At 50.4% G+C, this 16,370-nt stretch overlaps 2 protein-coding genes across 2 annotated transcripts; one reads left to right on the top strand and one right to left on the bottom strand.

The window, feature by feature from the left end:
• Positions 1–939: 939 nt before the first annotated feature.
• On the bottom strand, positions 940–1,596 carry NCLIV_049970 (SRS domain-containing protein; the record flags this gene model as incomplete). Its single annotated transcript, XM_003884550.1, has 1 exon — positions 940–1,596. The coding sequence occupies one exon, from the start codon at positions 1,594–1,596 to the stop codon at positions 940–942; it is 657 nt and encodes a 218-aa protein (XP_003884599.1).
• A 2,643-nt stretch (positions 1,597–4,239) lies between these two features.
• Positions 4,240–13,052, top strand: NCLIV_049960 (conserved hypothetical protein; the record flags this gene model as incomplete). Its single annotated transcript, XM_003884549.1, has 12 exons — positions 4,240–4,315; positions 4,618–4,806; positions 5,198–5,374; positions 5,762–6,013; positions 6,549–6,803; positions 7,297–7,479; positions 8,104–8,226; positions 8,508–8,972; positions 10,413–10,571; positions 10,955–11,236; positions 11,574–12,011; positions 12,967–13,052. The coding sequence occupies 12 exons, from the start codon at positions 4,240–4,242 to the stop codon at positions 13,050–13,052; spliced, it is 2,685 nt and encodes an 894-aa protein (XP_003884598.1).
• Positions 13,053–16,370: the final 3,318 nt, after the last annotated feature.

Here is a 16,370-nt window from a genome sequence, read left to right as displayed (position 1 = left end):
GCTGCCGAGTCTCACGTCTTAAAATGATCCGTGGTGGCTTGACGCCTCGCAGGTGCGTCTCTTGCATTCTCGTTCCGTTCTTGTGTTGCCCTCATCGCCAACATGGAAGTGAAATCGGGATCAGAGAAACAAAATAGGGAACTCTTTGGGGCACAAATTATGTAGGCTGTTACTAAAGTGGGTACGCTGGAAGACGAAGCGTGGCCTTGATATCCATTCAGCGAGTTCATCTCAGTGGAATGCCGTAGCTGCGAGTCAGTGGCGTGCCCAGCTCTCCTCCCCTTCGCTTCGCCTGCGAGTCGGACGATCAGTGTGGTTGCGCTGGCTAACGCGTTGGGAGGATATGTTATTTCTCTACTCTTCTAGCTGACTGTCGAAGACAAGCCAGTGGGGATTCCACGGTGCGCTATCCGTCTGTCCGGTAACACAGTGGGGTGCACTGCAGAGCACAAACACTCTGCGCAGCGCTGTTCTCCATGTCTGGGAAAACGTTCTCGTGTTCGATACAGAAATTTTTCTCACACATTCAGCACAAATTGCCGTGATATACAATTCTGCATACGGGGCTGCTCAAACGGAACGTGTTGAACCGTAATAGGAAAGCATCCGAACCTCGCAATGGTGTGCAAACATGACTAGTCGTTGACTATCGCGGTGAGATGCTGACTATCGGCGCACGCCGATTAATTTGGCCTGATAGTGGCAGTTCTGCCATCTGACGGGCAGTAATCAACTTGCTTCGGTGTCGTGGACTCTGCAGAGCACAAGCAACCCTCCTCATTATAGAGCCCGAGCTTCGCAGACGACCGCAGGAATGGATATCGTCTTGCGTACAGAAGTGTTGTTCCAAACAAGGGACTCACTTAGGCCCTTCGTAAGCCTTGCAGTAATGGCCCGTTTTTGAATTCGGGATAAAAGCTTTTCCTCTGTATCTGGTTACTACAAGAGAAGGTCGTGAGCAGCCACAGCACCGAATATCGCAGTCACCGCCATGTAATTCGGCGCGCCCATGCCTGATGATGCTACGGGAGCCTCCGTTGTGGTTGTGGAGATGGTGGCGTCTGAGGTAGCTTGGGGAGCCGTAGTTGAGACTTTCGGAGCAGCCTCGACAGTTACAGTAATTTTGCACTCTTTTTTGTCGCGTGCCTGTAGGCTGGTCGGCGGCGGCTGAACGCCTGCAGCGCTTGTTCCCTCACACTTGTAATAAACTGTTTGTTTTGATTGCGGAGCATTCGGGACCGTAAGCACGTAGACATCTTTCTGTTGTTGTTCTTGCTCACGGTCGAGTGTCTTTTTAGATGGATCTGCCAAATGTGCTCCCGGGAGGAGGTTAGTCAGCGGTACTTCGGAGGTGCATGCCGCCTGCTCGCAAACTTTTCCTACTTCTGTCGGTTTCAAGGTCATGCCAGTGCCACACTTGAAATAGAGAGGGCTTCCCGGTCCTGCTGTGCCGCTTTTTTGTCCGTTGTCACACGTGATAGGAGTAGAACTCTCGCTTCCCTCAGCTTTGTCAGCTGAGGCATGGAGGATTGCACTGGAAGTTGCGAGCAGGGCTACAAGGCCCCACCTGCCCAGATAGGCAGCCATCCTTGCCATTCTCTCAGAACAGTGAAATTGTTATACCACTACCTGGTCCACAGATGCCTGGACTAATTAAGACCGGTGAATGTTGCATGAATGCAAATATTTTTCTTCGCAACGGAGACCTACCCAGTGCTGGCACTCAGAAACGGACGACGGCCCTTGCAGCGACTGTGATGCGACATGCGTGAGCAAGGTCAGCCGCATCCCGGCAAGCCTGCAGTGCAAAAATCGGGGCGCTGCCAGAACTGGCTGTGACACTTGCGAGACCGTTTTCACTGTCCGGGCTGTACATACCTTTTGTTGAAAAGATCGTGTTATTTCTTCATTTGTCAACCACCCTTCTCTCTGATTTGCTAAATGTGACACGAGGATCCTCGAATAAGCCACGACACGAATAATTCCACTCAAGAAGAGGCGAACCAAGACACGGATTATTACATCTTTTGCCGCTTTCTGCTGACTCCACATCCTGTTAGACGCCTTAATGGTGACTGTCTTGTGAGTCTGCTACCACGAGAGGTTTTCTGTACCGGACGAGAGTGCTTGATGGAGACTGAGTTGTTTTTCTTTGGCCAGATGGTCGTAGTAGGGTTACTATGACGCGCTGAATTGAAGCAGGTTTCCTCTGTGTCGTGACGGGAGCGCTGCTGTTCGTAGTGACGGTATCTCGTTGTAGAGAGGGATGGCCAGTTTCAGCGACGGCCAGAGTAGGGCTGTAGGTGCTCGCCGAGGATAGATTTCGTGCTATGTAAACACTGCATGCTTCTTAGAATAGACCTTCGCTATTCATGCGGCTAACCATTGTTTTTTCGAATTTCGACAGGGGTTTATGCCAATTGTTTGAGAAACGCTGAGCCCGATTATCGTGGACACGCTCATGCCTCGATGCTGCGGTCGTCTAGACATCAACATGCTGCCACAGTCTGCCTCCCGCCAGGGCAAACCTCGACCACAGATGCGCGTGCGAGAAATGGAGGAGAGGTAGACAACCCCTCGATGCTCTTGAGAACTCAACTTTCACACGTTCAATACATCGAATCAGCTGGCCCCTCAACAGCCCGATCATCCGTGTGTGCCGCGGATCGCCGTGCGAGTTGCCCAGCATGGGAGTATGATATAGTGGCGTGTTAGGAAACAGGTGGCTTGCTCTTTAGGAGAATCGTTTGAGCCATATGTAACCACTAATTGAATGCTAGAGGTTACGAATAACACAGCTTCTCTAGGTTCCATTAGTTTCTTGGCTGGGTATAAGTGCGATGAAGAGCAACACGTGGTAATCGCCCTCACAACATCTGACGTGATTAATTCCCTTAATCGGCTGAATGAATGGAAGACCTACTGCAGTATACATGGGCTGAGTTTTAATCAAAGGATCCTCGAGGTCGCGTGCAACTGCACAGTAATGTGAGAGTGCGCGGGCAGATGACTTGCGTTTAGGGGGGACGCGGTTTCCAACCGCAGAATCGGCTGCGGTAGCCGAATACTGGGCGAGTTCTCGAGAGAAAGTTATACCCTCAAATGGTGCACATACGCATTGTTGGGTGAAGAGTGCGTGTTGGCTTCGTGTAGCAGGCCTGTTTCCTGCTGATCAATCAGGACCCAAAAAAGATCTTGCCAACGGAGAGCGTATTCGCATCGTTTTGTCGAGACAACTGTACACTGCAAGCATGGCACCGTCGGGCGCTATATAAGCCACAGCCGCCCATCAGGGGGCTCCACGTCAGGTAGCACAGTCAAGCGTTGCGTGTGAGATAAAGGATCACTGTGAACAAGTTCTGGATCCCGCGCTTCGCGGCAGGCGAAACTTGATCTCAGCTGTCTGCGGCCTAAAAACACTCGGGTTGGAGACAGGCAGACTCATTATTCGGAGGCGCGTCTGCTTGGGGAAAAATGCCAGTTAGTTCTCTTTTGAATTTCTTGGAAGGTACTGGCGTCATCGCGCCATCTACCAAATTGTATAGAGAGATCGCGCTTCAAAATACCTTAGAGGCAAGGCCAGATGTCTGTGGCTGGCTAGCTAAGACCCGCCTGTGTGAGCAGCACCGTGCATGCCCGAGACAGGCACGAAAGAGACCTCCGAGGTTACCGGTCTGATTACCCGCTTTGGCGGCCAGCAGTCCATTCACCCCGGATTTCACGCTCCGGATGCTGGCGCACTTTTGGCCGCTTGTAGGAACGCTGGCTGACTCGAGTCACAGACTCTCCTTTGATGTGTGTGAACTTGTCGCGATTAACCGACGGTTCTTCGTTCGCTGCCGCAGATCCGGAAGACCTCGTCCCGGACGGCGATGATGCAAGTGCCACGATCACTGTAGTGGACTGCTTAGGGCTCTTCAAATGGTTCGAGAAGGTTGCTAGCGGAAAAATCAGTTGGGGGATATTCTCCATGTTCCCACACGTGAAACGTTTGAGCTTGAAGAGCGCAGCTACCAAACCCTTCCAGACGAACTCCCACAGAATCAGCACTGCTTTCGAACAAAGTAGTGGCAGCCGCGCAGTAGATTTCGCTTGTTAACGCGCATCTCAACATCTTTATTGATCGTCTTCAGGATGGTATTTCATCGAAAGAGCAAGTCCGTTTTCTTTGTGCAAGTACTCTGCACCGTGGCCGCTATCCACGTCCAAGATGCGACTGCAGACACACTTACCGACCACATGCTACCAGACGCAGGCCATGAATCTGAGAGTTTCAGAAATGCTCACGACGAATCTGTCGAAGCCTCTGATCGAAGTCAGTCAGTGGCGCTCGGCAAGAACAGTAATTTCACTCTACCGTCAGCTGATGGTTACCATATTGTGAATGAGATCCCGGAAGAGCTTCTTCCTGTCCTGATTAAAACGGTTTCTTCCTTCTGCCGATATGACAGGTGTCCGTGCAGAAGTATTTTCAACTGTACCAGGGACCCGGAATAAAAGCAACATCCATGTGGAAATGACGTCGACTATTGCGAACTGAAATGGCGGCTGTCTAACTCAGCATCATGCTCTTCAGCAACTGTGGCTCCGCGTGTCTGGTTGTAATGTCGTTTTCAGTCTCTGCCCTCATTCGCCACGCTATTTCTAACCTTTGGCCTGTGCTTTTTCGGAGCTGGCCGAAGCGTGAAGAGGCGAACTTCGATCACGGCGTTCAGCAGGAAACTGAACTCGAAGCAAGACGTTTGGCCACGGAACAGCATGAGCCACCAGAGGTATCCGCTGCCGGCGTGGAGTGGGCAGTCACCTGTAAGTCTGAGGATGCCGTTGCTAAACCTGGCACACAACAATCTATGCTGAAACGCGTTTATACTGGAAAGCTGACAGACGTGTGAAAGGCCTGCGGCACAGAAATACCCTCAAATTGGGAGTGGCATTATATATGCAAAGAGAATGCGGAACCTCGTTGGCCACGGGAGTGCTTTTGGTTGGTTTCGTAGTGTACGAAAAAACAGGATCAGGCATGTCGCGTATTCAATGGTAACAAAACCACAATTTAATGCCACAGCCCGCCGAAGTCGCAGCCGTGTGAACTGCTGCTAACCACTCACAGGGAAGCATCGTTGCCGAAAGGTCTGCAGGGGCGGAAGGTTCTATTCAGGAAACGCACGCGTGTTTTGTTTGATGGTACGCATTTCAGCCTGTTACCGAAGACCAGACAGCACAGGGGGTCACCGAGGGGACGACGGCATTGCTGACCTCATTGCAGGGGGCCCCGGACAGTCCCTGCTCTCCCGAAAGGCCGTACTTTCTTTGGCGAACGTGGCAGGCACAACACAGAAGCCAACTCCACAGTGGCTTGTTTCTGACCGCATAGGTACGGGAAGGATGACACTGGCCGAGAAACCATCACTTTCGCCTCCATCACCTAGGAGCACTCCTGGATACAAGTCCCCATTTCCATAGAACTGATGTGGAATAGCCTTAATGTAGTAGGGGGGAATCCAGCACTTTTAGCTGTGTTAAGCAGTCCAGTGGGGTGGTGGTGGTGTACAGCCATCATAAAGAACTTGGTTGTCTGTATCTCATAACTGGAGTCATATTCATCATCCTAGGTAGCGTAACGTAGCCACACATACCGGCAAATCCCAGACACCGCAGTGGACAAGGTATGAATATTCTCATCAATCACAATTTCAGCGTGCCACGTCGTGCAATCCAACCTCTGTGTATGTCCTCATCCGGTCTGCGTGTATCTCCGCAGACACCGGCTATATGCAGTATGGTTACAAAACGGCTGCCGCCCTCGACGCGTCTGGTGCTCTAGGTTCGCACGCGAATCTAGAAACTCGAGTTGTCGAGGAAGCTGTAGTACCAGAAGACGACATGGATATAACACAAATGATAACCGCTGCATTCCTTGAGTACAAATCAGACTGGCAGGAGTTTTCACATTACTTGTGGAGCCGGTTCCTTGGGCATTCAAAGTACATCCTTGCACTTCGGAGTGCCGAAGGTAAGGTAGCCGAAACCAAATCTGAAAGTGGTGTGCAAGCGGACAATCTACTCCGATCTGAACACCTAAAAACAGAATTAGACACTCCACAAGTCTCTATGCAGTGCACGTGCGACCTCCTAGTCGAGTGATTCTTTGCTTGTGTACGTCGCGGTTCCAGGGTGCACTACAGCCTCATTTCGTGTTGATCGCCAAGCCATCAGCTCTTTTCTCGAATCCGGCCTTTGCACAACCTTGAGAGGCGGTGCGACTTTTTCCTTACTGGCACATGTGGACCGACCGTCAAGTGTCTGAGGGGCTAGGTGTGTAGATGGCAGCTCAGTACCATGCCTTCGCTACACTGACAGTTTCTTTCGTGTGCCTGTTTCCACGAATACATCAGAAGTTTCATAGTTATGTGAAGCGTGGCTTTTAAAATAGCTAGTGACATGGCAGTTATTATAACAAACCCCTTGCCTTGCCTGGTAGAGAGTAAAGACATGCATGGCTAACTAAGTCCTAAGCACGAGGCGCTTTATTCCTCTCCGTGCAGTAGTTTTGGAAAGTGCCAACCTCGCGAGACCAGCGAAGGACCTGGTGGAGTCGGAGCACTTCAACAGGGGAGAAGCAGAACGCCTTGCAGTCTGTATTGCACTGGAAGGGTGTCTTGGAGACTCTCCGACTGCGATAATGATGCGCGCCTCTAGGTGCGTGGATGCTCTTGGAATCACCGCCTACCACGCCATGCCTAGCGTGCTTAAGCAAGACGACAGAGCGACCTTACACAAGCTGTTCATCGACGCTTATGCAGGTCAGATCGACGAAAGGCATACCCATGGATGCTGTTGCTGTGATAGAGAAACTCCCTTTGCTCATGTTGCGTCGCTACAAAGCCCTGTACACCATCGGAGTAGCACATCTGCAGACACGTGCCCTTGTGAATGACTGCAAACACTCACGACCCAGACAGATGTTTCAAGACAGTCTTCTACAATAATGGCATCAATATCTCGTCCCTGAAGCAGGCTTGAGAAATGTGCCGCCTTTCCACTCGTTGAGGGCATGCTTTATAATCTCATCTGCTTCTCATCATCACCACTGTCTCCTTTGTTAGTCAAAGTTTCTGTGGCAGAGAAAACGCACGAAGGGGTATAACTGATGGCGGTGCCGTGGAACTCGTCACGTGTCAGCCACTGGGTGTGCAGTTTTGTATGTTCCGACCTCGATTCGGGCCCATACAACCTTTCCGGGAAAGGAGGTGATTTGCAGCTTTCCTCTTTCATGTGTGTTTTCTGCCTCTCCAGAACTCTTGATGGCATTAGAAGCGATCCTCGAAATTCCAGTCGGGGAGCGGTTCCAACAAGGGCTCTATGAGCAGCAGTTGGAGGATCGTCTTCGCGCTGTCGATACCTCCGCTGGTAGCCGTAGTTCATTGGAGGCTGCGACAATGCAAAGCATGAGCTACTGCGATGCGACAGCACGAACGCGTGCTATTCGGATGGCCGGCAGCATTTACTCCTCATCTTGCGGAGTCTTTTCTGGTATGTGTCCGCCGGTTCTACGGCTCAGGGCATGTTTGTTGTTTCTCCAGTGACGTCCCTGTCCCCTTCTGAAGAGCTTCGCTCTGCTCACCACGAGAAAATAAAGATATAAACTCTGCGATCGAGTATACATCGGTTCCTGCAAGGCAACGCGTATACACACTTCTCTGCAGGACTGCTGTGTATTTATCGTGTGAACATATGTATCGTCGCAAGGCAGTTGCACTTGAACTTCTTAATTTGATGAGACGCTTGACAGCGTACACGGTGGTGACAATACATTTATTCAATGCTGTTTAACCCGGTCAATGATATGGTGTGTACTGTGGTTTTGATTCCTTTTGCATGTTAATCGAGGCGTACTTGCCCGTCTTCTGCACGTCCGACATGGTTACGGTACGAGTAGCTCAACGGCAGCCTGAACTGCAGACAGGGGCAGTTGTCCTGGCGCCCTTGCCTTTTTCGAATACCCATCGGTTGATTGCTTGCCTGAAACCGGTTCTATATACGTAAGCAATATAGCGGACTAAAGCTTATTCCTGGAAGCCGCCTTGTGCCTTTTCCGGTCAGGCCGTCAGGAGCTTGCACTGTTCCTCCTGACGAATGCGCGGATGGTTGCGGACGCTAATAAACTCAGGCTTCCTTCGACGACGATAACTGCCCTCCAGGAATTAGCTGTTGACGGAAAAACCGGTATGTTTATGAGGCTTTGACCTGACGCAAGACCCAGCAGGATAGATCTGTTGTTATCGTTGGTTTCATCACTAAGAAAAACAATTGTGGTCTCAGAGGATACCGTTTCTCTTTACACCTTGGCGTAGGTCAAAACCTGATTTTTTAAGGTTCATGGTGGAGAGAAACCCTTAAGGACTGGCCACAACGTCGATTCCTGTTGTCCGGACTGTGTTAGAAACAGATGCGTACAATGGCGCGTGGCTGCCAACCTTTTTCTCTGCTGTTTTGACATCATGCAGCTTCTAACACTCTGTTGAATCTCGTTCTTGGCGAGCTGCAAACCACGTGCGCCTCGGCGATAGCTCGTGGGGACCATGGGATTAACCTTATCAAACGATGTGTGACAGATTTCATCAATGAGATGCCTAGTCCTCTGTCGAAGGCGTTTTGTGCCGACAAGGTGGACACTTTGGCCAGAATCCTTCAGTCAGGTGCTGAAATACAGAAGCCAACAAACTCATACCTGCAGCAAGTCGATCACATCGCCACGAAGACGTCAGATATTCTAAAGGATTTGGCGATGCAGGAGGCACGAAGCTTCCGTTTCCTTCTTCCTTTTGGGTACAACACCCCTCGAGTTGCAGAGCTCGTAGACATGCCACGGGACCAACTGGTGGCTGTAGCGGAGGCTTTCGCCCTCTCCCAATACGCTGAAGAAGCTGACATGCAGAAACTGACTGTTGCTTCAAACAATGCGTCTTCAGGTCGGTCATTCGAGATGTGAACTCAACGGAAAAGATTGCAAGATATGGCCTTTCCTTTTGCCGCCATGAGGAACCTACTTGTGGAGGTACTTTGATGGGCCAAGCAATCAGTCACACTATTCTTTACGTTCGCCAAACTGCTCTCAGGTTGGATTAGAATATATATCGATCAACATAGCTGCGTCTTTCTCTGTTTCACGGCCGGCGTGGTCTTTGCGTGCCTGCGTGCGACCATCTGTCAGCGAGTAGAGTGTCCTGCGACGTGGAAGCTACTTCTCTTGTCGGACTTCCGTGTGTATTCGTCTCGTTCTTCCGTAGTACCTCACATTCGCCTAAATCTGGGCTCAGTTTGGCCACGGAGATGCACTGGAGTAGCCGTTTTTCCGTTTTTTCACTTGGCACTTTCGAGAAGATCAATATACCTTTCTTTCAACGGCCCCAATTTTTTACGGTGTCCGCCCTAACGGAATTTTCTGATGCTGAGTTGGCGTGTAACAGCAATCTAGTGGCGCAGTCTAGTGATAACTCGCTTGGCACCAAAAAATGTGAGGTCCCGTGTTCATGTTAGGAGGCGCGTCTGAGCAATCACACACCCCGCTGGCAACAGTATCCTTGGTCCTAGAGAGTGTGCGCATAGTGGACGCGCAGACGCCCCCAGAAGTCGACCTCAACCAGCGGTTTCGCATACTCTCTGAAAGGACCGGTTTGTCGTCGAGGACCATTTTGGCAGGTGAGATCTGCAGCCTACAAGACACGTATCTGTGTTGCAGCCCACCAGTTAGCCGCAGATGTCGGTGTTAATCCGACACCAATGTATCAGAAAGTCGTGTCCATGCCTCACGTTGTCTTAACATGGGAGGCGAATCAATGCGAATCCTGTCCGGCGATTTGCACTCAGTACAGTCATACCGGACAGCACTCGGAATTTTCCAGGCTGTACACAGCAACATGAGAGACCCTCTGGCTACGAATCGCATCGAAACGGTAAATATGCTTGACGAATTCATTATAAAGAGTGTACGGCGAGAGACAGGCGAGATGCTTGCGGAGGCAGAGGACCAAGACGGTCGCGTCAAACAGACCAAGAGCGGGGGACCGCAACCCACACCCACTACCCTTTACATTCAGATTAGCAGTCAGGTTTCAAGAACAGTGAAGTGTAAGCCGTTCTTCTGTACCGAAAATGCGGACGACAAGAATTCCGTGCATATCGCGAAACTGGTATCTCTTTTTTCTGTCGATGTGTTGGCTCGTACATGCCAACAGGAGGAGGCTGCCTCACGTTTCAAATTTGCAAAGAATCGACGAAGACTAGAGAAATGGCTTTTTCTTGAGTAACGCATGCCATAAGGAGATTCTCAGAGGCATTAGGTCTGACGAACTCTCACAGCGCACCCACGGTTGGGCCATTCGTTGCGTGTGTGTGTGTGTGTGGTTCAGATTTATTCGCGTCCGAATTAGTCTCCGAATTAAAGAGTGCACATCAAAAGATGCAGAATGGTCTTTCGCTCCCTGATGTGCTTCGAAAACACACTCGCCGCAAAAATAAAGATTTCCGCCTAGAACTTCCGATGATGTTTATGGTCGACTCAATGTATGGTACGTGCCGTCTCCTCATATCCAGACAGATCCTGCAGACATATTCAATGATAAAATCACAGAAAGATAATACAGTAGAGGTCAATTCTTAGTGGCTCACTTTATACTCCGCATCAAGCTGGTACCAGCGTTTTCTTCAAATTCCATGTTTAGTAGATACAAGCAACCTGGAGAGCATAGCCGCTTGATTTTCTTTGGGTGTAAACATGTCGAATTGCAAAGTCTGCGGAGAAGGCGGTTACACCTCGTGCTCACGGCAAATGCTACACAGTTTCGCCACGATACGACCGGTTTTAGTGCCCGAGAAATGAACCGGGAACGTCCCCATGTCAATCTCCCGTGAATTCTCCATGTCAATCTCCCGTGTATTCTCCCTTGATCAGGGTGTGCAAGACAGATGGCGTCTGTCATTCTCAATGACAAATCTGTTCAACCAACATGCCAATTAACCCGCGGAACCCCGACTGCAATCGCCGATTGCGTTAGTCCGTCGGAGGAGCTTGCGAAAGCAATGCTTCGTGAACCAAAGCTTCTGCAGATCCGCGCGCCTCATTGGCTGTCTGCTAATGGGGTTGCCGAAGAGTGCCGCCTCATGGAGAGACTACTAGATGAGGGCGTGGCCGGTGGTGATTTCAAATTTCTCGTTATGTCAGAGCTGGAGAAATGTGAGGCATAGTTTTCAGCTTCTTGGTAGTGTTGGCAGGCACAGACGAGCTGCTGCTCTCTAGCAGAAGTTGTCTTACGAAAAGAGGTTGATATGGTTGGGAAATACTAGTTACGGGGGAGAGGTATAGTAATTACAAGGACATGGTCTTTCTTCCCACAGTGTTCCCCCAATACTATGAGTTTCTGCGTTCAAATAAATCATCTGGACTCCGAATTAAGTCTGCTACAATTGTCGAAATGCATAAAATTAAAGCTGAATTTACTTCCGACATGATGCCTGTTCCAGAGTGCCACAGTGAGGAAGCAGCATTATCTGCGGGTGCTTACGTTTGTTAGATGACTGCGGAAAAGATCCACTTAACCGAGACTACTGGGCCCGGTACGCGCTCAAGACAGAGATGCTCAGGGACCTGTATCAGCGGTATGCCGTGGAAGAGACGACTCCCACAGTTGAGGATTTCATTCTGAACATGTTCGGCATCAATGTTAAGGAGTTCGAGAGGTCAAAGAAAGTCGAGGTCCGTAGCTCAAAACTGTTGATTCAGCGTACATTTCAAAAAGTTATCAGAGATCGCCCGTACCTTGCACAATGCCGCCAAGACGAGGCAACTTTCCTCAATGAGCTCGGCCTCTCTCTTCGGCACATCCTCAGCCAGATCACTCGCGAAGAAACTGGCGAGCTCCCGAGGCAAGGAACGGAGCAACTGATATCAATCATTCAGCCTGTAATAGAAAACGCATCACTCGAAAGAGATGTTGCAGTGGAGCTGAAAGGTATGCTACCTTGCCGTCGTGGGCGAGGCACTGTCGTGGCAGTGCCTCGCCTGCGTATTCCGTAGATTGCCGCCGTCGGTTCCGCTTAACCAGGTGTGTCACACGATGAGTACTTTGTATTCAAGCAGAGGCCAGAAGGTTTCGTTAAACATAAACGTATGCAGCACGCTGGTGAGGGCCAGGCCTGGAGCGTCTCCTTTTCACGTATACCTTACTCTAAGGATATTCATCAGCGATGTTTCTAGAGACAGTGGGAACCTATGCCATCCCTACCCTGCACTGAGTAGGTAAACATGTTGTCCTGTCTTGTCGTGTTTACAGTATTTAATCAGAAGCTCACCCAACAATTCCTGAGTTTCGGTGTGACGAAGCCAGGACATCCAGATGCGGAGTTTCGGCTGCCCTTCTACTTTCCGTCTCGCACAGCGGAAGTGAGCGAACGCCTCCCGGATGTTGCATTTCAAATGGCAACACAGTTAGAAAAACGCACTTGCGTCAACGCTCAGAGAAAAGGAAGACTTCTTGCTGGAGCCTTACGCGACTCCACGCAGTGGCTTCATCGAGCGCACGAGGCGGCAACGGGGCGGATAGCTTTTGACACATCCAGCAGCGTCCCCCGGACAACGTTCAAAAGTACGCCAACACGCTGATTCACTTGTTCGTTCTAGGAAACAAAATGTGCGGCACAGAGTAGGAGAGCGAGGGAAGAGCCAAAGGGTGTTGACTGAAGCTGTCGAAGGCAACAAAAGCGCGAAGCTTGTAACAAAGGACGGACTCGCGGGTGCGGGCACCATTACGTTGGAAATCATGGATTAGCCAACCTGAGTTCAGTGGTCTCCAGCTTGTCAGATTGTTGAAAGGGGTTGGCTGTTCGTGGCTAGCGCACCTGTCGCCACGTGTCGATCCTTCAGCGAATAGCAGGATATTTTTGAGCCCTTTGTGTGTGATCTTGCAGCGACCATCGAGCCTTTTGCGTATGCGCTTCTGCCAAAACACCAACACTTGATTGGTGAGTTCTGTGTGACCGAATCGAAAGTATAGGAAAGAGTCAGCCTGTGTGTACGGGATTTGGGTGTTGTTCTGTTGTTGCTCCGCCCGCTTTGTACGAGTCGTACAGTGCGATCTCTTGCTGGGCATCACGACTCCATAGCAATTTGAAACTCGATGATGCGGTTCAAGCAGTTGGAGATTTCTGGTAGTCCTGGGGTTTGTTGCTTCGTTTTCAATCGGTTTACAGCCTTATCTTGGACGTATATAGACAGGCAAAAGTTTGTGCCCTCCGCAAACGGTCGTTGGCTGAATCTCATTCTTAGCCTAGCACCGGCACTGCGGTCAGGTGCCCCTCGAGCACCCGAGAACGGCTTCTAAGACATTGCTTCTCTTTAAACTATCATTAAGGTTCTTGGGGGTCTTCTCTGGTCAACAGGTGTCAGCGATTGGCAACTACCGACATTACCGCCTCGGAGTTGCAGCATGCCTGGACCGCCGCCAGTAGACGTAAAGCCGTTAATTCCGGTAGTGGTGGTAGAGAAGGAATCTACTCCTCCGACTATTGAAGATCTTGTTCCCGTGCGAGACCATTTAGAGGCGATGCCTACTGTTGTGTCTCAAGGAACCGAGACGACTGTGTTGACAAAACCGCAGTTCGCAAGGGTCCTGGTTCGCCCTCCGCTAGAGACTCTGGAGCCAACAGCCGAGTCACCGGCGGAGATTGAACCCCGCAAAGTCTCTCCACCTAACACGTTTTCAGTCAAGACCGACACTCGAGATGACGGTAAGCAACTTTCACTGTAGTATTAACTGTCACCCGGAAAGTAGTGACTCTACGTCTCTTCTTGCCAAGCTTCCCTGTCTCTAACGCTAGAATAGAAGCCGAACCTGAGAGTAGCAAGCTTGGATTTTTCTTATTTAAAGGAAAAGCATAGAAACGGCACCACGAAACCCTGCCCGGCCTCCAGGCAACTTTGGCATTGCATCTCATGTGCGCCTGAGATTCGCTGTGGAATCAAAAACACTAAGCATTTTCCCTCTCCCTAGCCAATGTATGCCGTTCCCCGTGGCGCGACTCTCTATTTTTGCATTCAGATTGTGTACGTGTGGTAAAGCTGTACCACAATTACATAGAACAATCAGGAGACGTGAAGGACGTCGACACTCTTTACGAACAAGCGCGTCGACAAAATGTCTTCGCACAGACTTTCGAGTCACTTGGCCTTCCATGGTCATCAAGAAACTTACAGCAATTCCGCTTTGCTTTATGCATTACCTGTGGTAGGTCTTAGTTTGCCTCCTAAGGAACGGGGTTTTACCGCCACGTGCATCCACCAGTAAATCAGTATTCTATGACAGCAATCGTCCACTCGCTGTTGGTTCTCTCATGACTAATGTACACTACTCCGGGGTGTCGTTGTACGGTAAAGAAGTCGCTGACTGGTGTGCCGAACACTCTACCTTATCTTGCAAGGTGCTTTGGGGAGAGACGTTGGAACCATTGCGAAACGGTCCACTACGGAACGTGTTCCGTACTGAAATGACCTCCTTGTTGGCGATCCGATAGAAAGGAATGAGCACGCCAGTGACCACGGCCAGCAATATACAATCCTTCCTAAGAGGGCCCCGCAGGTTGATCAGTAGTACCGAGGCCCTTCGAGTTTCCGCATGCCCAGAGCCATGAATGCTAAGGGATACGATACGATTCCCCTACTACATGGCCATGGTTCAACCGTACACTCTTTCGTGGATTGTATTAGTTGGTGATACGAATGCGTCCTTCACTTGCAGCCAAGTATCTGCCGTCAATCATGCTGGAGAAGCTGGAAACAGGCACGAGCCCGGCGGCAGCGTCGTTTGACCAGAGCTCTGATTTTTGCAGGGAGCTCTATCGAAGACAAGGATGGAGTGAGCCGAAACACAGACGCGACGTGCGGTATGTGGATGTGGTTGTTTTTACTTATAAACGACAATGTTTTACAAAGTAACACACTGGAGAATCAATGACGGCATTAACAGCCATGCCACGGCAGCTGCCTCCCCGGCAGTTGCTGACGAAGAGTCGGGATTTGTCGCTTCGCACTGGGGCAAGTATTGCTTCCTTCGCTTCGCACTGGGGCAAGTATTGCTTCCTTCGCTTCGCTCTGGGCTAAGCGCTCCACCTGGGTTTTTGTGAATGACCATTTGTTTTGGTGGCGTCCTGCAGCAGGAAATTTCGAGGGCGGAGCGCTAGTTGCTGTTGAAACGCGTGAGTCCGTACAAGCCAGCGGAATTCTCATGGGTAGACGTATAAAACTGTTCCCACGCACTGGGTCCGTATACACGCTTTGCTGAACACTCGTCGTTAGGGATCTGTGGTACAAAACTGGACATACTGCTGTAGTGGAACAACGAGAGAATAGAGAAATGAGACTGTGCGGCTGTAATAAACTGTTGCTGTGAAGGCTTGCGTGGCGGTTTTGCTGTCTCTTTTGCTTGCTGTCTGTGCAGCCCGATCTCCAGTGACCACGTCAATTCAACTAAACCTGTCCCTTGATCACATGGCTCACCGGATTATATCTCGGCTTCTCAGGGCCATATCTGCATCTGAAAGCCAGGGAGTCGCAAGGCTTCGCGTGATTGCTCTATGCTCTGGCGCCGCTACTATCTCTCTTGCTTACCAAGACATTGAGTCTGCAATTTTCGAGGGTTCCCGGCGATCCGACGGTGCTCTGCTGCGGCAGTGGAGTGTCACGAAGAAACCAAATCGGTACAAAGGTGAGTCAACTCACTTCGTAATTCAAGGTCTCCCACTAGAGACAGGTTTGCCGAAAAAAAGCACATGTGGTATGTGACAGTTGAGACCGGTTCATTGGCTATGTAGGCATATACTAAGCGGTTTGCTTGTTCTTACGTGCTTTTATCTGCCCGGTGGAGAACCGCCGCGTAGAGAAGTGCAGCGAGAGTCAGTGGCTTCTCCAAAACGATTTCAGTGGTCGTGTTGCTATGATGGGAGAACATTGGAGCCTTGGAAGAGCCGGCGGTGAGCCCCGTGCCTGTGACGATTCCTCCGCGACTGGTGCCAAACACGTAGTTATTAGTACGTGCCGCTTGATATTTTTGTTTCATGTTGGCCTCCTCGACCTAGTATCTTCGTTGCGGTATCTTTGTTTTGTTGAGTAGCTTTCAACTGAGAAATCAGCTGCAGGATCTTCTGTTGGCTCGGATCCCTTATCTTTTGCAGTCAACTTTGAGCTATGCGGAAAAGTTAGTAAGTCCTCTCACGTTGAGCACGATTATATCGGTTCCTTAAACAGAGCCGCATCTCTGTTACGAGGTCAATATTGGCCTAAACAGGAAGGCGGCAGACGTAATTGACAAGAAGGACGT

The sequence above is a fragment of the Neospora caninum genome, chromosome X, assembly GCF_000208865.1.
Source record: "Neospora caninum Liverpool complete genome, chromosome X".
Taxonomy (NCBI): Eukaryota; Apicomplexa; class Conoidasida; order Eucoccidiorida; family Sarcocystidae; genus Neospora; species Neospora caninum.
This window is presented reverse-complemented; position numbering and strand designations above follow the sequence as displayed.